The sequence below is a fragment of the Electrophorus electricus genome, chromosome 2 (genome assembly GCF_013358815.1).
Source record: "Electrophorus electricus isolate fEleEle1 chromosome 2, fEleEle1.pri, whole genome shotgun sequence".
In the NCBI taxonomy this organism is placed as follows: Eukaryota; Metazoa; Chordata; class Actinopteri; order Gymnotiformes; family Gymnotidae; genus Electrophorus; species Electrophorus electricus.
This window is the reverse complement of record NC_049536.1, coordinates 19,726,025-19,749,753: the sequence shown is the minus strand read 5'-3', so window position 1 is coordinate 19,749,753 and position 23,729 is coordinate 19,726,025. Positions and strand designations below refer to the sequence as shown.

General features: G+C 46.3%; 2 protein-coding genes across 3 annotated transcripts; both read left to right on the top strand.

Moving 5' to 3' along the window:
• The first annotated feature begins 191 nt into the window (after positions 1-191).
• On the top strand, positions 192-2,545 carry si:ch1073-44g3.1 (UPF0461 protein C5orf24 homolog). Its single transcript, XM_027023891.2, has 2 exons — positions 192-471; positions 1,074-2,545. The coding sequence occupies exon 2, from the start codon at positions 1,077-1,079 to the stop codon at positions 1,677-1,679; it is 603 nt and encodes a 200-aa protein (XP_026879692.1). The 5' UTR covers positions 192-471; positions 1,074-1,076; the 3' UTR covers positions 1,680-2,545.
• A 354-nt stretch (positions 2,546-2,899) lies between these two features.
• On the top strand, positions 2,900-23,433 carry nsd1a (nuclear receptor binding SET domain protein 1a). 2 transcript variants are annotated; one of them, XM_035522672.1, is made up of 24 exons: positions 2,900-3,142; positions 5,060-5,961; positions 7,494-7,635; positions 8,814-8,986; positions 9,209-11,090; positions 11,664-11,776; positions 11,938-12,172; positions 12,265-12,356; positions 12,450-12,503; positions 12,602-12,650; positions 12,769-12,959; positions 14,081-14,212; positions 14,462-14,585; positions 14,778-14,978; positions 15,380-15,559; positions 15,702-15,858; positions 15,951-16,156; positions 16,432-16,544; positions 16,713-16,982; positions 17,324-17,440; positions 17,923-18,064; positions 18,151-18,257; positions 19,021-19,222; positions 19,871-23,433. In XM_035522672.1, exons 2-24 carry the CDS (start codon positions 5,077-5,079, stop codon positions 20,506-20,508), a joined length of 6,405 nt encoding a protein of 2,134 aa, XP_035378565.1. In that variant the 5' UTR covers positions 2,900-3,142; positions 5,060-5,076; the 3' UTR covers positions 20,509-23,433. The 2 variants fall into 2 exon arrangements, with proteins under 2 accessions (XP_035378565.1, XP_035378563.1); XM_035522670.1 differs by lacking the exon at positions 2,900-3,142 and adding an exon at positions 3,846-4,394.
• Positions 23,434-23,729: the final 296 nt, after the last annotated feature.

Sequence of the window (23,729 nt, the reverse complement as noted above, 5' to 3'; positions counted from 1 at the left end):
AATTTAGCAGACGCCCTTATCCAGAACGACTTACAAAAATGCTATATATACACATACAGCATATTCTCCATTAGTAATCAGTAATCTAAAGAAAGCACATTTTCTAACCAGTAGACAGCCATTGGCTGTTTTCGCACTTTTGTTTCAGGGGGGGCTTCAGAGGCTTATAAGAATGCACAAGAACAGTATAATTTCCTTTCAGCGCCTGGCGCATGCGTATTGAGCCGTCTTTCAATATTGTAATTTTTTTTTAACGAAAATGGCTGCCTCACAGATTTAAGCTTCAACGCTCCAGGAAAAATACCTATTCAACAAACCGTAATATTTTCAATCCAAAATTAAGAAACGTCTGTAAGCGTTCCTAGATGTTTAGATTTTGCGGTAAATAGAGTTATGCCTTAGTTTCAAGGATGGAAGATATATCTGTTTCATATTTAACCCTTTGCATCCCAAGATCCGCGTACAAATGAGGTAAAGTAACGCTTTTATTCGCTGTAATAGGCGTTTTAGTGACATGTTTTTTAAATCATATCCATTTGTTCTTAATGTTCGTTTTGTCAGTATATGTAGAAACAATAAATCGCTTAAATATTTGCATGGAGGTAGACAAGAAAAGCATTAAATGACAGAACACATCGACGCGGTTGCGTAGGAAATCTTTTGTCGGTCTTTTTTACGTTTTGCGTTAAGTGCATGTGTCTGTTTCAACTTATAATACAGTGTGGTCTACCTCAAGCTTAATCTTCGACATAGTTTGCAATTACCATGATGCTATACCCCTCCCTCCATCTGCCTTACGTATTTGTGTAGGCTTTTTGCGTAGACTGTGCATTTCTCTTTGCTTTACGCTTCGACCCAACCAAAAAGAACACAAACGAATTGTTAGTGTAATACAGCACTTTTAAAGTCTTGAAGTGACTTGACGTATGAACCGATGTTACTAAGCGCTAAGTTACCGTAGAATGTTTAAATTATAACTTTCTCAGTTTTCTAACACTGACACCTGTCTTTGTTTAACATTTACGCTAAACATTCGCGCTGACTCCCTCTCCACCTGTATTTTATCCACGCAGAAAATGATGCATCAGGTAGCCAGTAACAATAACGACTATGTCTTGGGTGGCCTACCTGAAGATGGCCAACATCCAAGCAGTCATTTTGAGTTATGCACCTCGCAGTCCAGCAAATTTTACCCATCTGCCCCACCTCCCCCACTGCAGCTGCCCCTGCCCAACTTGCCCCCTCTGCCACAGGCCATGATCAAACCCATGTCGTGCCAGATGCAAGACTCACAGAATGAGTTTCACCCCCAGCCTGTGCGGATGAGGGGCACCGAGGTCCCAGAGGGCTCCAAGAAGAAGAAAGGACTAGGCAAGACGGGAAGACGAGGGAGACCTGCGGGTACCACCAAGTCTGCCGGGTATCGGACCAGCACAGGTAGACCGCCGGGCACCACCAGGGCGGCTGGCTTCAAAACCAGCCCAGGGAGGCCACTGGGGACGACCAAAGCTGCCGGGTACAAGGTCAGCCCCGGCCGACCCCCGGGCAGCATCAAGACCCTGGCCAAGCTGAACAAGCTGGACTATAGTGCATGCAACGGCGCGCCGTTCCCGTACTCACTGATGCAGAAGCGGGCATTGTGTGAAGCTGCAGTCAAAGAGAAAACCACCAGCGAGTGAGGGCAGTCTTTTCTATTTATTGTGAGAGCGGGGTGAGGACAGTGAGAGTACATGTCCTGGATTGTCTCTGATGGTCGCTGCAAGTGGACATCGCAAACTGCCATTTGCATCAAGGCAGGACTTGAATATGGGGGGTAGAGGGTGGGTGGGTGTCAACAAGAATTTTGATACTTAGGCTTAAAACTTACTATGTATGCGAAAGTGTTACATTATGATCATTTTGTGTATCTATCCAAAGAGCATTAGCATTCACTCTCACTTTTAAAGGAACAATAAGTAGATTTCCATTAAAATGTAATTAAATATTAAATAAAAAAAACTTACTCAATGGTAGTATGTGTGGAATGTTACACAGTGATTAGAAGTGCACTCTCATAGTGGGTCTCAAAGAGGGGAAATGCCTTTTTTAAACTTCCTGTTCCAGTGTCGTGAAACATGAGACCCACAGTAGTGTGACTGACAAAGAAATCCCAGAATACCCTGCTTATTGCTCCTTTACACATATGTTAACCTACTGTACAGATGTGCATGATGGTAGTCTTGTGAAACAAAATCACAGTATCTAAGCCGACATTATATTAGACTTTTCGGCCAATAGTCTAAACACAAGTCAATCAAAAAAGGAAAAAAAAAAGCTTCGTGTTGTTTTTAATCTTTGTTACTTTTGATAATGTTACTGCTTGGATCATTGCTATTCTGTAGCCACACCTGATTTCATTCTGAATTTAAAGTGCTAATGAATCAATAACCACAGACATATTTATCTTTTTCCCCCCCCAATGTGTGTATGTAAATGCTATGCTTGTATTGTCTTTGGTATTACGTATCTTTTATTTGTATTTATGAAAAACGTGGTGCCCTCTTGACATAGTGTTGAGTGGTTTTTGAAGAATATCTGAATCTCTTTTTGTGATGAGATTTAAATTATCAATGTAATGCTTTAAGACCTATTTTGTAAATGTAACTGAGTCGATATCTTAGTATAACCTGTAGTTCTTCCCCAATATACAATATTTATATTGAACGAAATCTGGAATGCCTTGTTGGAGCAAACAGCCTGGTTGAGTTTTGTTATAACTCTTGCAACCAGCTAGTGTTATGTGAGCAAACACACGCAATCTGCTAAAAATAAAACTAATCTCATTCCAATGGTACCTACATTAAAAACCCGGTAATGGATCACCAAATTGCTCGTACCGTTCACTTAATCAGAGTATGTGTGAGTTAAGAATACTTGTGCCTCGGTGTGCTTTTTGGTGAGCTTCCTGTTAGTACAAATCACTGCGAAAAGTGAATTATTTCTAGAAATTCTACAGGAATCGTCCTTGCTGGGTCTGTCTCGACCGGCCCTATGCAGCGGACAGTCCCAAGGTAAATATCCTTAATAACTGAAGCTGGGAGTCAGGGGGAATCCATTAGACTGTGTTTCAACTCTCACTGGCTTACTCTCCACGTCTGTTATGGTAAGCTACTTCCAGATCCATTAGGCTGATATTAAGAAACGGTCTGACGATTTGCTGTCTTTATGTCGATGTTTTAGTGCGCGCAAAAAAGGAAAAGGCCTGAGTCTGAACAAAGACCACAACCCCGAGAATTGAGTCTGGTTTGGACCGGTCTTGGCCAATAGCGACATTTTCCTTCTGTCTCCTTAAAAACATTTCAGTTGGACCGTACAAAACGTAGTTAAAACGCAAAAACACACTACACAGGCCTAAGTGAGTTTATTAGGATGTAGGCTAGTGTTATAAATCCTCGCATCTAGCCATCGAAAACTGGTCGTGTGACTGTATCAGTTTACTGAGATAGTACAAAAATCAAGTTGTTGCGTTTTACCTCGGGACACGACAGCCCTGTCTCCCATTATCGTGGTCTGGATAATCTAGGACTTGTTAGGCGACAGTAATGCTTGGCCTGGCCTGTTTTATAGGAGCCCAAAAAACCTTTAAAACTGCGCGACATTGACAACCAAATAGCGCATCAGTTCTTATAATAGTGATAGTTATAGTGTTATTATACACGTTACAAGCTCCCACCGTGTGTAGTCGTGACCGTGAGCATGCGATGCAAGCTTTAGTCGTCTAAAATGGAGGAAGTTACGCCTTTGTTAGGACAAGGAAACACATGACGTTAGGGTTAAAAAGCATTGCCTTCGTCCTTCACATCCAACATACAGAGTATGCCTGTATTATGCGTAAGTGATAGTTCAGGACGAATTAAAACCCATGTCAGTATCTTTCTAAATGCGTGCAGCGAGCTACCTGTGTGGGATTCGTGGGGCTTGTGCAGTGGCCCGGCGCGTGCAAACGGGGGGTTGGGGAGCGGAGTAGCGCTCGCTCTCCCCACCACAGTCCGGGCTTGCGTTAACATGACCAGGGCCACTCGGGAGCAGCAGAAACAACCATGCATCTGAACTGAAATCGCTCACGTTAAAGCGCACTTTGGATTCGTGCACGTTTGCACTGTCTAGATGATTTGGTGGAGGCGACGAGTATTCGCTAATTTTTGTCAATGAATGAATCTTTTACAATAATTTTTTGGAGAGGAGCGCCGCCGATGAGGCGATACTAGAGTAGGAAGAATGAGTGCTAAACCCGGGCCTAGTGTCGCTCCTGCTGGGACTCTCCAGATCCGCTTTCACAAATTGAAAAAAAGTGGCTCTACGTGTCCAAATTTGAAAGGATGTCGAAAGGTTTTGTTGTGACCGAGCCGTAAATGGTAAGATTCCGGCGACTTTTTTCTTTGATCGGCGTTATTTGATGTTTCAAGTCGTCCGTTTTTAAATGTCTTCGCCGTGGCTTAGATTTGCATGTGTACTAGCCTTGCACTGGTGTTAGTCCACGCTTAGCTTCCTCGAGACTTACACAGGATGTCAGCAGCATACCTTATTGTCAATTTCAATCAGGTGTATTCTCAAAAGGTCATTTCAAGCTGTGGCAGGACCATACTAAGTATTTCTGTCCGTTTGATCTAGCGTTGCGATTGATAGTAGCTTTGAATGGAGCTATCTTTGTCTTCTCTGATGGGTTCTGACATGACGGCCTAACGAGGTATTCTAGCACCGTACCCGGTAGCATGGTGTTCATGGTTGTAACCCAGCGAGAGCGGACCGTGTGAGACTTTAAAGAACAAGAATTTCTTATGAGCCAAATCACCTGGATTAGGCTGTTTTACTTCAAACGATCAACATTTTTGCTTCGTATTAGTCTGTAGTTCCAGTCGACTGAATCAGTCCTGTATTGCAGGTAGTTTGTCGCTGTGGATGGATCTCTCACCTTTAGCCCTTTAGCTCACTTTGAATGTATTTGATTACATATCTTTTTATATTAAAAACATTATACATGTATATAATATTTTCATTGTTTTGTTTTTTTTTTGTTCAGGATGAAACCATGACAACATGAATCAGTCATATAAAGTGGCTGCCAGAGATGGCTCGGAGTGTCGTCCTGACCTGCAGGACCCCCGGGCGCACGACAGCCGCATCACTTCTTGTGGACTCCACCACGTGGGGAAACGACAAGCGGATCAGTCATCCACTGTGCGTCTCCCGAACTCGGGCTACAAACACACTGCCCAGTTTTCCTACAGTCAGAGAGAAGCTTCTTCCAGCTACAGTCCGCTCCGCAGACTCCAGGACCTGACAACCATGGTGAACAGGCCCGATAAGAGCTTACAAGACAGAGACTTCCATGGGCGTGACAAGGCTCACTCTCACAGCCCTGCGGCGGGTTCTGAGTTCGGGTTCGGCCCGGTCCGCTCGCCCTGCTCCCACGCTCATGGTACCGATGAGAGGGCTTACAGGAATGTCCAGGATCTGGACAAGAACGGTTTTTCCCCCGTGAGCTCCGACAGCCTGGAGCACTTCTCTCCCATCCCCAATGGCTTCCTACATTTCGAGTCGAGTCTGTTCGACAGTGGCGACAGTAAAGATGACAAGGAGGAGGAGGATGACGAGGAAGAGGAGGAGAAGGTGGACGAAGACAGGGCGTCGTTCAAACCTCCATCTAAGTCGAGGGATTCGATGATTGCAAGGAGTTCTGTCGGCCCAGCAGACCTCAACAGACATGAACCCTTTGACCCGGCCCCTAAAGACCCGCAGCAGACTCATGCCGCGGCCAGCCCCCCTCCGCTACCCGTCCACGTCATGCTGGAGGATTTTGACAGCATGGATGACCACTCGGACAGTGAGTTTGACCTGCCCAGCACTGAAAACTGCGCGGCAATGTTCAACTCCGGTCTGCCTCAAAGACTGAGCTCACCCTGTGACACCCACTCAAGCCCTGTAAGCTCTGCATGTATCCATTTTTCTACACATCTATTGAACCAGGGAATGTTCTTCGAACACAGTGCAGCTTAGCTGTAGGGAGAGCTCCCAGGCGCCTATAGGAAGCACACTGACCACGATGATTATAACACATGAAAGCAATATTGAGAGGACTGCACTCTCCACTTACTGTGATTAATACATTCCAGGGCATTCAAGTGATGCAAACAATAACTGAAAACACAAAGTAGATGATAATTTAGGCACTCAGCTACGAAGTAAGTGGCTGTGTTACAGGAGCCCCAGAATAATCTTAAAACTGTAGGAGTTCATAATAAAATTGTGAAAATCATGTGGTGTGAAGAGGATTTTACTGTATTAAGTTTGCAGTAAAAAGCTTGAGTAGGCAGCGTTACAGTGGGTTAAAGCAGAAAAGTACTTCGGCAGTCATTCACTTCTCTTTTCAACAAAAACGCATGTTATTGCTACAAACTGTACAGCACTCTGATTACATTTTACAAGCTACTATCATACTCTGTCAAGCAGAAACTTGCTCATTTCATGCTTTCTAATTTTGTCTCTCATGAGATCTTAATATAAAATAAACCAAATGATAATGTAGTCTCTGTGGTGAAATGGAACAGTAAAAGTTGAAATTAGCCTGCTTTATTGTGGGGCTGAAGAACAACAACAACAATAAAAAATTGTATGCTCTCTAGTTGTACCAGAGTACAGTGCACTCAGCATAGTTGTGTCAGGTGTCGAGAAGAACCTTCCTGCAACTAGCAGGTTGTTTTATCATGGCAAATGACATGCTTTCATTTAGACCTTTTAGCACTGGTCAGTTATCTGAAATTCAGATTATTAACCCATGGAGCTTGTTCAGCCCTTATTCCACTGCCTCTTGTACTTAAAGAGGCACTGCGCAAAGCTGCTTATCTATGTACTGCATGACTGTCATTCAGGAAAAGTTGGAGGAGAGACTGGAATGGATTCGGTCTGTCGTCAGGTCTGTTTGAAGCCTGGAGTGCTCTGAGATTTGTGGCTGGGTGCATTCTGTTGCAGAGTGTAAAAAGGAAGACACTTTACCATGAATTCAATGGAAAAAAAAAACAAAAACTGACCTGCAAATAAGGGTGTTAACTCGTGGCGCGTACACAGGGCACTCCCCCTGCGGAGAGCAGCTAATGGAGTAAGAAATAAACAGAGATTTATTACAGAATAATTTATTATCATGTAACGTTAATAAAGTTTCTGGTGCCAGTGTCATGTGGTCAGTGGGTAGAGCCAGTCGCTTTAGTTTGAAAGAGGCAAACCAATACAGAGTTTATTGTTTTCTCATGGAAATATTTATACAATGGTACAATTTGTCTAGAACTACAGGCTTCAGCTAATGTCATCCCTGGTCTATAGTGGTTAGGCCAGCAGGGAAATGTCAGAGTAGCAAAAACCATGTTAAGTAATGTACTGAAGTTTTTCTCTGTGCATTCTGGGTGGACTTTATGAAATGCAGATTTACTGTTTATTTGTTTTATCCATTTATTTTTCAGTCGAACAGTCCAAAGAAGAAGCCTCTCCCGGGGGTGAAGTATGCTGTGGGCGATGTTGTGTGGGCCAAGTTTAACCGTAGACCATGGTGGCCTTGCAGAGTGTCTATAGAGCCGCTGTCTGAGATGCACACCAGGATGAAAGGTCACTGCTCCTGTTGATCTTTTAATAGCCCATGGAATTGTGGGTATTCATCCCGGGGTTTTTGAGTCATGTAACGATATGCCATTGCTAGATGTTACATCACAAGATGATGTTTGAGCATATCATGAGTATAGTTAACTGTTAACTAAACATCATGAGTATAGTTACTGTTAACTAAATAATATCATGAGTATAGTTACTGTTTCTAACGAACTGCCCCATAATTTTCTACAATATGCCTATGATATGCTATCCATTAATGTCTTGCGTAAAACATTTTGGATAAAAATGTTGCATTCCACATATGCCATAGCTCTCAAAATGAATTTGTGAAATTTGTGCACAGTAAAATCACAGCAAAACAATGATATATTTTTGTACATTTAGCATTTATTAAAAATGTGGCGTGACTGTTTTGAAGAAGTGTTGTCTGTTCCACCTTGTAAGCAAACATCAGAAAGGCCCTTGTGATTTGTATCGTTTCTGGTAAAATCTTATGCTCCGATATTCCGTCACAATACATGAAAACATTAAAACCACGAATGATTTTGAATAAATCTCATCTGCTGCTGGAATTCCCTTAATTATCTGTATGTGTATGTGCAGGCGGGGGTGTTTTTTTGTTTGTTTGTTTGTTTTTTTGGCTTGGTGTCAGACATTTTTGAGTTGAAATTTCAATGTCTGTTTTAATGACATTGATTTTTTATTTTTTTTTGATAAATCAAGTGCGTTTAAGTCATTGTCCTGGTATGATCAATAGTTCTTTTGGGTTTGTGTGGTGTGCTCTTGACTGTGCCGGACGGTTCTTTGGGATGTGTGGTGTGGTGTTGAGACTCTGTGTCCTGGTGTGATGGATGGTTCTTTGGGTTTGTGTGGTGAGGTGTTTACCGTGCCGGACGGTTCTTTGGGTTTGTGTGGTGAGGTGTTTACCGTGCCGGACGGTTCTTTGGATTTGTGTGGTGAGGTGTTTACCGTGTTAGACGGTTCTTTGGGTTTGTGTGGTGAGGTGTTGACCGTGCCGGACGGTTCTTTGGGTTTGTGTGGTGAGGTGTTGACCGTGCCGGACGGTTCTTTGGGTTTGTGTGGTGAGGTGTTGACCGTGTTGGACTGTTCTTTGGGTTTGTGTGGTGAGGTGTTTACCGTGTTGGATGGTTCTTTGGGTTTGTGTGGTGTTACAGAGCCCAGTCGCAGGCCCTGCCGCTTGTACTTTGTCAGGACCTTTGGGGAGATCGTGGACCAGGCATGGGTTTCTGGGAAAGCCACGCATCCTTTCGAAGGAGGCCATCAGTTTGACAAGCTCCCGGTGCTCAGACGGCGAGGCAGACAGAGAGAGAAGGGCTACAAATACACGGTACTGTGTGCCTTCAGCATTTACTTCCTTCATTCCTCTCTTTTGTTTTTTGTTAAAAGAACATTTGTCAGTGCGTCTTGTGGTAAATCTCCGCGCTTGTAGTAGTCCAGGAACCGATGGGTTTTATTACGAAGTCTCTGACCTTAATATTTTTTTCAGCAGAAAAGAATGTCGCACAGTGCTTGATCTGATCACCGGTGGTGTGTTGTACTTCTGCCGCAGGTTCCAAAGCGCTTGATGCCTTTGTGGACGACCAGCGTAAGAGAGGCTGAGGCTGCCCTGCCCCAGGCTGTCAACTGCCAGCCTCCTCCTGCCTCTGTGACGGATGTGCACATGCTCATTACGGAGGAGAGGTCCACCACTCCAACCTGCTCCGCCACCCTCCCGCTGGCTTCATTGGGCTCCGTCTTCTCCAACGGACATGATCTTCCAGCCACTAGCTCTGTGAAGGAAACCAAGGAGGAGAGCCAAAAGAAGTTATTCACTAAGAAGAAGAAGAAGAAGAGTTCCGTGAATAAGAGTCCAGTTAAAGTGAAAGATGGGACGTTCTCTAAGTTGATGTCGAGCCCCGTTACGGATGTTTCCAGAACTCCTGCTGCTCCTTTGAAGGGCAGCGAATCGGATGGCAGGGATTGTCCTTATTTGGACATTGATACAGTCCCCAGGATACTGTGTCCCAAACGTTCAGAAGAACAGCCGGAAGCAGGACTGGAGAAAGAGCTTGGCGGTGATCAGAAGGCTGAACGCATAGGTAAAAAAACTAAAAAAGGCCGTAAGGTGGAGAAAAGTGCGGCATCGAAACGCACATCGGACAACAGCCGCTCCGCCGTCGACAGCCAGGCGTCCGCGGCTTCCTGTTGCAGGCAGCTGGGGGGCGATTCGCCTAGTTTTTCAGATGGCTCATTTGAGATGCACTCATTCTACCTGCCCATGAGCTGCAGGCTCATGACCCGGGCGCTGGCCGCGTGCGAGGGGGCTGGCGCAGGTGGCCCGGTTGACCCCACTTGTGAGCCCTCATCCCTGTCCCCGCTTCCTGGCAATGAGAGCAGTTTGCTGTCCCCTGTCACAGACGCGTCAGAGAGCAGCGGGGCACGGTGGCAGGTGAAAACGGCCCCCGAAGAGGACCCGACATGCCCACCGTCCTTGCAATGCAGTGGAGCTTCGCCAAGTCCTACCCTGCTGAAGCTTACCAGAGTCTGGTCTGATAAAGAGCCTCAGAACGGGCCTAGTTGGAACGCCAAGGAGCCCAAGGTTGAACCCGTGGAAGCACTCATCAGTACCGTCAAAATCAAGAAAGAAGAGGATGCTTCCTACACCTCCTCTTCTTCCTCCACTACCCACTCTCCACCCCCATCACCCACAGACACTTTGCATGACGTGAAGGAGCTCTCCTTCAAGTCTCTGTTGAAAGAGGAGCAAGGCTCCGACGAGGCGTCGCTGCGTGCTGAGTCCGACTACAAGTTCAGCACTTTCCTCATGCTGCTGAAAGACCTGCATGACAGCCGAGAGAGGGAGGGAAGGCCCCTGACCCTGCCACCTGCGCCGCCCGAATCCCTCATCAAGCAGGAGCCCTCGCTCATCCCCACATCGCCTGACGACCCCACCACCCCCGATGGAGCTCGAGACCAGGGCCACGTCCCAGTCGCGGCCCTCCAGAACGGTCCACAGGGCAAAACGCCTGCAAGTGCCTCCAGGCCCGGCAAACCTAAGGCGAAGTCCGGAGGCACAAAGGAGGCGCAAAAACACGAGAGCACCAACAGCTTGGCTGCTCAGTGCCCCGGCTCCAGCAGGCACGGGAAGAAGCAGGGCTCGCCGGTTGAGCGTGAGGTGCTCGGGGCGAGAGCGGCAGCACCAGAGGAGCTCTCGAACTGCCACTCCGAAGGCGGGCAAGAGGGCAGCACCAAGAGCGCGGTCTCCACAGTGGCCCCGAAAAAGCGATGGCAGACGTTCGAGGCAGAAGCTGTCGAGAGCACCAAGCCAAAGAGTGACCAGATCGGCCCTCTGGTGCAAGACAGGGTCAGACCACCCTCCAGACTGAACGGAGTGTTTGAGGAGAGCTTCCAAAGCTCCGAGTTGATTGCGGCAGAGAAGAAGGAAGGTTCTGGTGAGTGGTACGGTTGGGGAAATGGTACCACTTTATGGTATGACTAAATGATCGAGGTATGTGCTCATGGCACTTCTAACAGGCAGTGAGTTCTTATCGCAGTTGTATCATCATTGATGTGCTTGAATTCTCAGGGGTAGGAACTAAGATAAGATTCTTTGGGAGGGGGGAGTATCAAGATTTAAAAAAAGGCTATCATGGTGAAAATCTGATTAGTGGAGAGAGACTTAATGTGAAACGATATTTATGTTATATCCTGCTCCATTAAGGTACTGAAAGTGAATGTTTGTTTGTTTTTTCTGCTCCTAATGAAATGCTGTGGTTATCTTGGTAATTAGTCTGTGATTTTATGATGATACATCATTAACAGCAGCAGTCAGTAGACTGGAAGTTCACATGTTAAGTTTTGCTAGGGCAGAAAGCCCCCAGCGACCCACCTTACTTGAGCTTCGTGCTGCGGGATGTTTCTCTTGAGATATCTTTGCAGGGCAGTTACAGGCCCAAGTTTTAAAATGAAGGTACATTAGATGTTGGTTTCTTATTTTGTGAAGTTGGTACCTTTTTTTCCCACAGAGAGCAAAAGACTCCGGAAACCGAGTAAAAGGATGATTGAGTGGGGTGAGGAGTACGAACAGATCTTTTCTCCAAAGAAAAAACTGAAGAGGACCCCAGAGTCCTCTAAAGCAGTAAGACAGATTGGTGCTGAGCTTAAGTGGTGCTTATTTTAGACTGCATAGCCTTCCTCTTGTTTCTCCTTAACAATAGCAAGCAGAACGTTTCATTCTGGTTAATTGTGTAGAGTCGACACAGTAGAATAACCCCAGTGACATGCCGCGATTCTCTGCAGGGGTCCTGGATTAATAACACTAATGTGGGGCAGCAGCCCTTCGAACCTAAACCAGCTGACTGTGTAAGTTCAGACGTAGCTCCGCTGCCAGAGCTATTGACGGCCGGTCCACCCCAGCATCCCAAGCAGCAGTTTACTGCAGCTGTACTGGCCCACGCCCTTCCTTCGCCACCACCCCCGTTGACGCCCTGTAAAGCTGCCTCACCCGAAGCGGAATCGCCCGAAAGGAAAGCCGGTAAGAGGCGGGGCTTTGCATACTTCGCATGGCACCGTTGCGGGTCTTGCGGGTCGTCTCCTGCTGTTGGTAACTGCTGCCCAATCTTTCAGCCTCGTCGGAAAGGAGGAGACCGCGGAAGCCCACACACAGAGCACTGGAGTGTGCCATTGACGAGGAACTGCTCAGGAACCCAAAGAAGAAGGTGAAGACTAGTGCAGTCTATTTTTTTTAAAAGGGGGAGGTTTTTGGGTTTTTTTTGCACAACATTTACCCCTTTTTTCTCTGTACGTTTAAGGAGTCTAAACAACAGGGTAATTGGCCAGAGGAATCGGGTGTCTCAGACTTCAAGGTAGTGGTTTGATTTTTATGTGTTAAAAGCTGCCTGTGAGCGCTTGCGTGGTGAATCGATTGGGGTTTGTTTTTCATTCATGTCTTATTTTGTCTTAGAAAAATGAGGTTCCCGGGACCACTCTGTCCAGCCCACCTTCTGTATCAGGTCAGTATTCTTTTTTGCTTTTGCTTATATAGTTTTTCCCTTTTGTTGAGTAGTTTTGATTTTCCTTGTTTCTTCTGCCAAATTTGGAGGGGTTCACCGTATCACTTGTTGTCTAAAGGAATTGCCCCCAGGTCAGGCGATGTGCAGACACCTTCCTCGGCTGAGCCGGTTTCACCGAGCGTGCCTCACAGTCAGCAGACTGGAGAACACTGCAGCCCTTCTGAGCCAAGGATGGAGGAGCAGAACTCAGCCAACGCCCCGGGACCTCTAGGCACAGAGATCAGTACTCCAGGAACTCTGGTCACAGAGGTTAGAAAACCCAGAACTTTTAGGCACAGAGGTCAGAAACTCGGGGACCTTTAGGCAGAAAATATAGACCACAAATTTAAGTTAAAGTACCATATAAATATGGTGTCATTTAAATTGTAGTACCATATAAATATGGTGTCATTTAATTTAATGTATCATAATTATGGTGTTTTGTTTTTTTGTGTGTCTTTTATTATTTGAAATTATGGTGCAGAGAAAAGTAGGGTAAAGCAAATAACACCAGAATTACAGAATGGAGTACAAAGTTGTAATCATCATAAGTAACTAATGTAGTTTAACTAAAAGTCTTGCTAATGTTAGCGTAATTAATGAGTGTAGTAACTAATGTAGTTTAATGTAACTAAAAGTCTAGTTAATGTTAGCATAATTAATGAGTGTAGTAACTAATGTAGTTTAATGTAACTAAAAGTCTAGTTAATGTTAGCGTAATTAATGAATAGTAACTAATGTAGTTTAATGTAACTAAAAGGCTAGCTATGTTAATGTAATTAATGAGTGTAGTAACTTATGTAGTTTAATGTAACTAAAAGGCTAGCTATGTTAATGTAATTAATGAGTGTAGTAACTTATGTAGTTTAATGTAACTAAAAGGCTAGCTATGTTAATGTAATTAATGAGTGTAGTAACTTATGTAGTTTAATGTAACTAAAAGGCTAGCTATGTTAATGTAATTAATGAGTGTAGTAACTTATGTAGTTTAATGTAACTAAAAGGCTAGCTATGTTGTGCCATTACAGAGATCTAAAATGAGCTAATTTGCAAACAAACCATGCATATCATCAAAATGTCCCTGGTATTGCCCATGGATTGCTACTTAAAATTTGCTAGATTGAAGTATGTTGCACGACTCTTTGCACACGTGTGTTTCAACAAAAAGACCCATTCAGTAAGTGAAAATACTGCTAGGTCAGCAAGAACCACCACATTAAGCAGCCTATATTCCACGAGGTGTTTTAAAGGTTTTGACAGAGCTTTAAAATGCTAAGAGAGCAATGGACACAGACAAACAAAATGTGGTTCTAGGAGTCTGCATGGTGTGATATCAGTCTAATATCTGTCCGAGGTCTGATATCTGTCTGATGCCTCTTTCACCTTTGCAGGTGTTTGGCGCAGCACTGAACGAGGGTGTTCTCTCTGCGAGAGACTCGCTAAGCACTGATGCTGGGTTGTCTAGCAACAAGAAGGTGGGGGAGAAAGGTGGTGCTGCTTCCCTGAAAGAGAACGTTTGTCAGGTAACTGATCCTTGGATCAGCGCATGTGGCATCCTATCATTATGATACTTGCACGTAAGTTCCTCTGGATAAGGACGTCTAATAGAATGAGAGAAATGTAAGTTTAGTTTAGACCTTATACTACTTTGCTACGTGCGACCCAGCCACAAAAGGCCTTGATGGTCAGACCCTTTGCTGAAATAATTTGGGTGGGCGCAAGATGGTACTTCATGGACTTTTGAAGTTCAACATTGTGTGTGTGCTTTCCAGGTGTGTGAGAAGACGGGTGAGCTGCTCCTGTGTGAGGGACAATGCTGTGGAGCCTTTCACCTTGATTGTATTGGCCTCAGCGAGACTCCCAAGGGACGCTTCATCTGCCAGGAGTGCACTACAGGTGAGTTCCCACTTCGCCTTCAGCAGTGCACGCCAGCTGAGCACTTTTGGAGTACTCGCCATTCCTAGGTGACTGCATTTAGATAGACAGATAACTGTACACATTCGTCACTGCACGCAATACTAGTACAGGGCAAGGAAATTTGGAGTGTTGAGCTGCGTGCCATGCGTTTTGCCCATGTTCTTCTCCAAGGTGTGCACACGTGTTTCGTCTGCAAGAAGCCCGGCGCGGATGTCCGGCGGTGTATGATCCCCGTGTGCGGCAAGTTCTACCACATGGAGTGCATTGTGAGGCACGCCCCCACAGTCCAGCAGAGCCGCGGGTTCCGCTGCGCGCTCCACGTCTGCCTGGCCTGCTACATCACCAACCCGCTCAACCCTTGCAGCTCCAAGGGTGAGGCCCAAGAGATCACCACGCTAGTGCGAATAGCCTGGGCCAGGTTTTTAAAAGGCTGAAGTGACACAACCACTCACCAGGGATAGCCTAATTTCCAGTGACTGGGTGGTGTTGAGCAGTTTTCAAAGAAAGAGGCATTTAAAAATAAAATGTGAGAGAAAGTGAAGAGGATTCATTGAACATGAATACAGATAGGTCCGTTAAGACTGATCGGAAAACAAGAACGTCTCTGTTCATTTATTTATTCAGTGGTTTATTTTGGTTCTAATGACTGTTATGGACCTGCAGATCCCAGTTGGGATGTGTTCTAAAAAGGCTTTTTCCTTTTTCTATTCTCTACGGGATCTTTTTTTTTCTTACTTCTTGACTCTGGTTGTATTTGTGTGTGCACGCTGCAGGCCGTCTGACCCGCTGCGTGCGCTGTCCTGTGGCCTACCATGCTAATGACTACTGTATGGCTGCGGGCAGCGTCCCCCTGGCAAACAACAGCTTCCTGTGCCCCAACCACTTCACCCCCCGCAAGGGCTGCAAGAACCACGAGCACATCAACGTCAGCTGGTGCTTTGTCTGCTCCGAAGGTCTCTCCTCCTGCGACAAACGGGCTTCGTCATAACTGCATCAGATATAAGGATTAAATCTCGTGTGTGTGTGTGTGTGTGTGTGTGTGTGTGGGTGGGTGGATGGTTGGGTGTGGGGTGTAATATTTGTCATGTGCTGTAGGGGGCAGCCTCCTGTGCTGTGAGTCCTGCCCTGCAGCTTTCCATCGCGAGTGCCTGAACATGGACATGCCCAAGGGGAGCTGGTACTGCAACGACTGCCGAGCAGGCAAGAAGCCCCACTACAAAGACATCCTGTGGGTGAAGGTGGGCCGCTACAGGTGAGGGCGTCTGCCGGGCCCGCTCCGCCTTGCTTCCCGAGATGGACACGGCCTTCCTGGGTTTGACAGACCACGTAACTCCGCGTTTGCAGGTGGTGGCCAGCAGAGGTGAGCATGCCCAAGAACGTCCCAGAGAACATCTCGCGCATGCGGCATGAGGTGGGCGAATTCCCAGTGCACTTCTTCGGCTCCAAAGACTACGTGTGGACGTACCAGGCACGGTGCTTTCCTTACATGGAGGGCGACGCCAGCAACAAAGAGAAAATGGGGAAGGGAGCAGACGCCGTCTACAAGAAAGGTGCGCAGCTGAAATCGGCCAGCGTTCCGGGAGGGAGGGGTGGCTGAGGGCTCTGTAGGGTCACTGGATCCGCACGGTCCCGTATTTTTCTCGTTCACACAGCTCATTGGCTGATTAGCAAGCCCCCTTTGAAATGGTTTTCACTGAGTAGGCAAAGTACTGAACATGATGGGTACTGTTTGTGTGTGTGTGTGTTGGAAGGTGTTGATTAAATTAAAGAGCCATATCTGTCTGTGTGTGTGTGTGTGTGTGTGTGTGTGTGTGGCTTTGTGTAGCATTAAATGAGGCAGCTGAGCGGTTTCGGGAGCTGCAGGCAGAGAAAGAGATGAGGCAGCTTCAGGAGGACAGAAAAAATGATAAGAAACCACCGCCATATCGACACATAAAGGTACGTCCCTCACCCTGTATAGGCCTTAAATGGTACATCCCACAGGCCTGTACAGATAGATAAAGGTGCATCTCACGCCTCTGTACCGGTATGTCCCACAGGCCTATACATACACCTACTCATATTTTAATCGTGCTCCAACTGCGTTACCTGATCGGTGTGCTCCAGGTGAACCGTCCGGTGGGGAAGGTGCAGATTGTGACGGCGGACCTGTCGGAGATCCCGCGCTGCAACTGCAAGTCGACGGATGAGAGCCCGTGTGGCATGGACTCGGAGTGCATCAACCGCATGCTGATGTATGAGTGCCATCCGCAGGTGTGCGCGGCAGGCGTGCGCTGCCAGAACCAGAGCTTCTCCAAGCGCCAGTACAGCCCTGTGGAGATCTTCCGCACGCTGTCCCGCGGGTGGGGGCTCCGCAGTGTCTCCCACATCAAGAAGGTGCGTGATGGTGTCGGCCTGCTGGGTGGTCTTCTTAAAAAAATACAGAAATAAATACATCCTTGTAGCTTTCCACTGTGCTGGGTTTGAAGTTTAAATGATAACAGGTAAATGTACCCAAAATATCCTACTGCAGTGGTCAGTGTTGTAATAGAAGGGTGTATGTCGTGTTGTTCCTAGTAGTGAAGGTGATCTTAACCAATGAGATTTGAGAACGGGACTGCCTCATTAATTATTACACTTGAGAAGCATTAGTGTCATTAATTGTAGTTTAAAGACACTAGCTCTCAAGTCTGTAGGAAAAGGATCGAATCTGAAGTGACTCTCTACTGACCCTTCAGGGCGCCTTTGTGAGCGAGTATGTGGGGGAGGTGATTGACGAGGAGGAGTGTCGCACACGGATCAAACATGCACAGGAGAACGACATCTCCAACTTCTATATGCTCACGCTAGACAAGGCAAGGCTCTACAACACACACACATGCACACACACGAACACACACACACGCCTGTTCTCATGCTCCTTCATCATCCTATCTGAGGTCTGTTCACCAAGACTCTCTGTCTCTCTCTCCCACTCCCCCTCACCTGATGTGGTTGTCTTTCATAGCAGCCAGATAAACATATTACTTTATTGCTCCCTGAAGTTGGGTGGGGGGGAACTACCTAGATTATAGGGGTGTGACTCCTATATGCTTCATCCATTTATAATCTTCATTCAAACCAGTGTGCTGGAATACAGAGGTGGCACAATACAAACTTTCAGTGTCCAAAAACTTTTGTCCAAAGTCCAAGAGCTACAGCGATTGCCAGTAACATCTAAAGCACACATTACTCCCTCTCAATTACTCTTTTTCTCCTGCGACACATTTCTTTTTCCTGTGTGTATTGTCCTGTCTCACACGTGTGGACTCTCTCATCCCGAACCGTGTTCTGGCAGGACCGCATCATCGACGCAGGACCGAAGGGTAACCAGGCTCGCTTCATGAACCACTGCTGCCAGCCCAACTGCGAGACACAGAAGTGGACAGTGAACGGGGACACACGAGTGGGCCTCTTCGCCCTGGAGGACATCCCTGCAGGTGAGCGGGACCCGGTTTCAGGACATTTCAGCAGTGTCACCTACACGTTTCCTGTCTCCTGGTGTGACTCGCCACCTTCCTTGCAGGTGTGGAGCTCACCTTCAACTACAACCTGGAGTGTCTTGGCAACGGGAAGACCGTGTGCAAATGTGGCGCTCCGAACTGCAGCGGCTTCCTGGGGGTCCGGCCTAAGGTATAGCAGGCAGCATTATTGATTATAGATTACTGAGTATAGATCAGGGGTGGACAGCACTCACTGATGGCACCCATCACACAAGCATGCGCACACCAAAAACGTTCACGAGTCACATCGAGTCAAGCCTCAAGTCTTGAGTCCCCGAATAAGAGTCTTGAGTCGAGTCTCAGGTTCCCCTTAGAATATTTATGTTTTGTCTCATTGTTTACAGTCTAATTTATTTATGAGGTTGCTAATGTGCATTCTCAATCACAAAGACGGACACTGGTGGCTGAAGCCTGATTTAAAGTTTACACTGTTCTGCAAACTGACATTAGCTAAGAAATCTGTGGCAGTGGGACAACGCAGCACGTCGAGTTATGAGCCAGTTAAGCAAGAGTCTGAGTCGAGTCACGAGTCTTTCGCAGTACTTCAGAGGTGCGACTTGAGTCAGTGACTCAAACTCAACTCGCTGTCTCTGGCGCACACACATACACCCCTCCTGTGGCTCACTACAGTAGTGAATATTAGTGAATACTGAATATTGAAGTTTGGGTGCTGGTTGGTGGATGGTGTGCTCTTCTTCAGTTTCTCCTCGGCAGCCGACTGTTAGAGAGTTTGACTGGTGTTTCATTCAGTGATTTGTATGAAAGTTTGGTTTATGCACTGACGTTTAAGTCCTGCCATGCTCAGGAACGAGTGGCTGTCTGTGTGTGTGTGTGTGTGTGTGTGTGTGTGTGTGTGTGTGCGTGCGTGTACGTTGGGCACGCGTGTGCGGCAGAACCAGCCTTCGGCGGATGATAAGGCGCGTAAATTGAAGAAGAAGGCGGCTGTGAAGCGGAAGAGCCAGCTGGAGGTGGTGAAGGAGCGCGAGGACGAGTGCTTCTTCTGTGGCGACTCGGGCCAGATCATCTCGTGCAAGAAGCCTGGCTGTCCCAAAGTCTATCACGCAGACTGTCTAAACCTGGCCAAGAGACCTGCCGGTGAGGGGATCGCTCCCTCTCTTAGCCTGCGGCCACGTTAACTGTGCTGCTTTCAGTGAAGAGCGTCAGGCTCAGTGGGACGGATATCGATGTACCAGTTCACACACATGCTGACGTCCCCGTACCGGTACACGCACATACACTGACGCCCCTGTACCAGTACATGCACACACGCTGACACCCCCGTACTGGTACACGCACACACGCTCACACCCCCGTACCAGTACATGCACACAAGCTGACGTCCTCGTACCAATACACACGCGTACACGTGTTGACACCCCGTACTAGTACACACACACACTAATGTCCCCGCACCAGTATGCTGGGCTCAGCGGGACTGTTGCTGAGTAGAGAGTATGCTGAGGACATGTTTCTGTTCCCAGAACACACAGGCAGTGGGCAGATGACTAAATGAAGTAAAGGAATCTTTTAAATTACTGGTGATGGGAACATTTTGGCTGTGTAAAACAATAATGAGCAGTTTTTTTTTCCCTGCACATAAAGAGCGTTCAGAAGTGTACTCAAACAGATGGCTGAAATGAGTTATGATTTGTGCCTGAGAAGTTAGTTCTAAGTGTGTGTGCGTGTGTGTGTGTGCGTGTGCACGCGCGCGTGTGTGTGTGTGTGTGTGTGTGTTTTGGTCAGGTCGCTGGGAGTGCCCGTGGCATCAGTGTAACGAGTGTGGTCAGGAGGCGGCCTCCTTCTGCGAAATGTGCCCCAGCTCCTACTGCAGTCAGCACCGCGACGGCATGCTCTTCATCTCCAAGCTGGACGGGAAACTGTCCTGTAGCGAACACGACCCATGTGGGGCTGACCCCTTGGAACCGGGCGAGATCCGGGAATATGTGCCGGGCACAACCATCCTACATCCGCCGCCCAACATGGGTGGACGAGGACTCTCCACACTCAGGCTGCCCCAGCCGACCCAGCTCTACATTCCAGCCCCGAGCCGGCCCGTGTTCGGCAGCCAGCCGAGGTTTGAGGACGAGGTGGTGGTGGACGGAGCAGTGCTCCCCGCCTCTTCTCCTCCTAGGGAGGTGAAAGAGGAAGACGTGGGTGAGGAAGAGGGAGAGGTGCTGGAGGGCGTGATCGGGGACGAGGACGAGGAGCTGGAGGTAGTAGGGGATGAAGATGAGGAGGGAGACATGGATTTTGGAGATGTGGGGTTTGATGATGATGACGAGGAGGGCGACGAGTTCGAGGACGAGTGGGCTGACGAATGCGTGGACGATGACTTCGACGCTGAGGGTCTAGGGGAGGTGGACATGGGGGAGGCGTCGTAGACGGACACTGGCGCTTATCCATTCTGTTGGATATCCCACATATCCGTCTCTCACTCTCGCACTAGCCCGCCTCCACAGCTCCCGGTGACCAGCAGGAGGCGCTAGAGAACAGCGAGAGGGCCAGGAACAGGACCGAGGCCTCATTCAAAAAGAATCTCGCTCCAAGAGTGCTGTTTCTGGGTCAGTCATGCTTTTAAGCACATCGCAGCGATGGCCTACAATGACAACAGTAAAACTGATCTGGGATCAGCACCTGTGCTCAGAGGTGCTTGGAGAATACAGGCACTGGAAATTGTCTAGTTAGTGCTTCACTGAATGCGAAGCAACTGTTGAAATCCGATGGCCATATGCAGCATGCTGAGGTTTATTATGGGGATCATCTTGCCTTCTCTACCCATGTCCTCTTTAACAGCTCTGTAGAGGGGGACTGAAAGTGGTGCTGTGGCCTTTTGACCCTGTGATCAGAAGTCCAGTAGTGGGTGTAAAGTTACTGTCTGGTGCTCTTTTGTGTTTTTGTTTAGGTTTTTTTTGTTTTGTTTTGTTTGTTTGTTTGTTTTTTCTTCCACTGACTGTTTACATTTTTCTTTCTGGGAAAAACAAAAACATGACGAAGAGTGAAATCCAGAAAGTCACATGGTCACACAGAGGGCTGCGATACTTAAGTAATGATTCTTTTACAGTATCTGTGATGCACTTTTGGATATCAATCATCCTTTCATCCAAACTGGAGGCTGGCTCCATTTGTCCCATTTAAAAAATTAAATAACAATAAATTTAATAAAAAGCCGTGGAGTACTAATGAAAAGTCCTAAAAGCTATGCAAGTTATGAATGGGCGATGTTGAAAAGGTTTGCTTTAGGCACCATGCTAACTAGCCACAAATGTCCATTGATTTCACTGGGCTGACATTTCCTGAGCACGCGGTGAAGGTGTCCTGGGTGTGACAGGCGTCCTGAACCTCTTGAGCTGACACTTGATGTTGAGACACATGGGCGCTGCTTAAAGATGCTGAAAGGAGCTGTATGTGGCTGGATCAGCTGTTGTTACTCAGACACTGATCCTTACGCTCGGTGTCAACGGAAGCTCTGGCGGCAGTCTTTCAGAGAGCCCTGACTGGTCTGAACGGAGAATTGGCAGAGCAGATATGGCAGAGCTGCCAGGGTAAAACCAGTTTCAAAGCCAGTTTGAAAGCTCAGTGAGAGGCTGATAAGAAACCTTCGATTTACGAGTGCTCATTGCCTTCCAGCCGTTATCGGGTTTCATGCCGGCGAGGCACTTTGTGTGAGTAATGTCTTCTCTCTGAAGTACACCTTAGTCTACATTACCTTTCTGTTAAGGGATGCTTATGTTTGCTCACTGAGTCACCCAGAGTTCATGAATTCAGCTGGAGGGGGGTAGTTTAGCCAGTTTTGGAGATGAGTGTTGTTCTGGCCAGCAGCCACGCTGTGCTATTATTTTTATTACAATTTTTTTTTTTTTTTTTTTTTTAATCATGCCATTTAAGTCAGTTGATATAACTTTTAAAAGATGGTGACTTAACCAATCAGGGGTCCCACACTGAAACCAATGAGAACACCCTAAAGCATGGCCATACAGTAGTTACCTGCAAAACAAGACTCTCTGACTTTTTCTGGTTATTTGGAGTGTCTTTCATGCTGATTGGTCAATACGTGCCTCGAAAAAAAAAAAGGTTCAGATGGTTAGAATGTTCTCAGCAGACTGGGGCTTCCACTGCCTCTACTCTTAGCTAATCAGGAGTCATGCTTCATATCTGGGTCTGACAGTAATTTTCAGATGTTCGATTTACAAAGTATTCTTTCATAATAAAACGTCTTTCACAGTGTGGGTGGGACAGAGGAGTGAGTTGTTCTATGTCTGTTCCATCACTTAGTCTGTAATATAGTTCACTGATGGCCCAAAGACAGCTAGCAGGCTAACAGTGAATGACACTTTATAGGAGCCAGTTAGCATGGTTGACATTACTCAGTTGAGCAGGGTTATGTTCATGAATATCAGTGTTAGCAGTATTGTGAATGAAGCATTCTTTTAAGCTGGCATTCTCATACAACTTGATAACTCATGAACCCAGCTTTGAGGCATATCTGCTGAATAAGAACCTTCACATGTTTTTTAAAGGTTTCCTCAAATAAGCTCAATTTAAGCCCTCGTGGACATTCTGAGTTGTGTTGACCATCCCTTTTTAAAATAAAGAACTTTTAGTGCATATTTGATATGCCTTTACTTTTCACTTCAACATGCTATGATGATAATGCCCCATTCCATGAAAAACAATGTGCAAGGTTTGTCATATTTGAGTATCTGTTAGAATCTCTCATATAATGAAGTGTACTTTTCCCCAGTAAAAAAAGAGACTGCTGTTTCAGATGAAGGAGAAGCATCAGTAATTTTTACACATTATTGAAAAAAAATTGACTGAGTGCATTTTGGCCTTACAATCATTCTATTTTAGTAACGATACCCATTTGATGGAATGTGAAACGTCTTACTACCACTTTTTCCTTGTTTTTTGTTATAACATTTTGACTCTGCTGCGACCATCTTTGTTAGATACTTGCTTTCCATGAATCCTGTGTATCCCTCCCAAAAAAAATTAGAACATTTCGTCTTTCTTTAGTCTGTCTATATTTATGGACCTTGTAGAAACTTTTATCCCCCACTGGTGTATTTCTTTCTTTTTTTTTTACTCTTTTGGTGTGTGTGTTTGTGTAATCTCGTAGTGGCTGAATCCCAGCCTCCTCTGGGGCCCTGTGTGCCGTGAAGAAAAAGACACAAGAAGCGGTAATCTGGGCAAAAATGTTTGCTGCCATGTTAGAAGACTCACAAACCGTACTGTACTCCTATGTGTATATTAAAATATTATAAGTAAAGTTTTACAGTAGACACAGATGTTGCTGTGACATCAAACCTGCTTGAGCTTCTGATTTGCCACCCACAAAAAGCAATAGCTTCATATTAGCCAAGTTTGCTTTCATTCCATTTGACTAGTTGTTCATAGAAAACTGAGTTAAGCTCTGGAGTTATTGAAATGTGATTTGAATGATACAGTATATGATGTCCGTTATGCTGTGTATGTTTGGCATGCATGTCAGATGACATTGGTTTTTTGGGTTTTTTTTAAGATATTCTCTGCTTTTGACATCTGTCGCTAAGTGTTTAACGCCATTTCGAGTGATATGTAGCCCACTGGCTTTCTGAGCAAC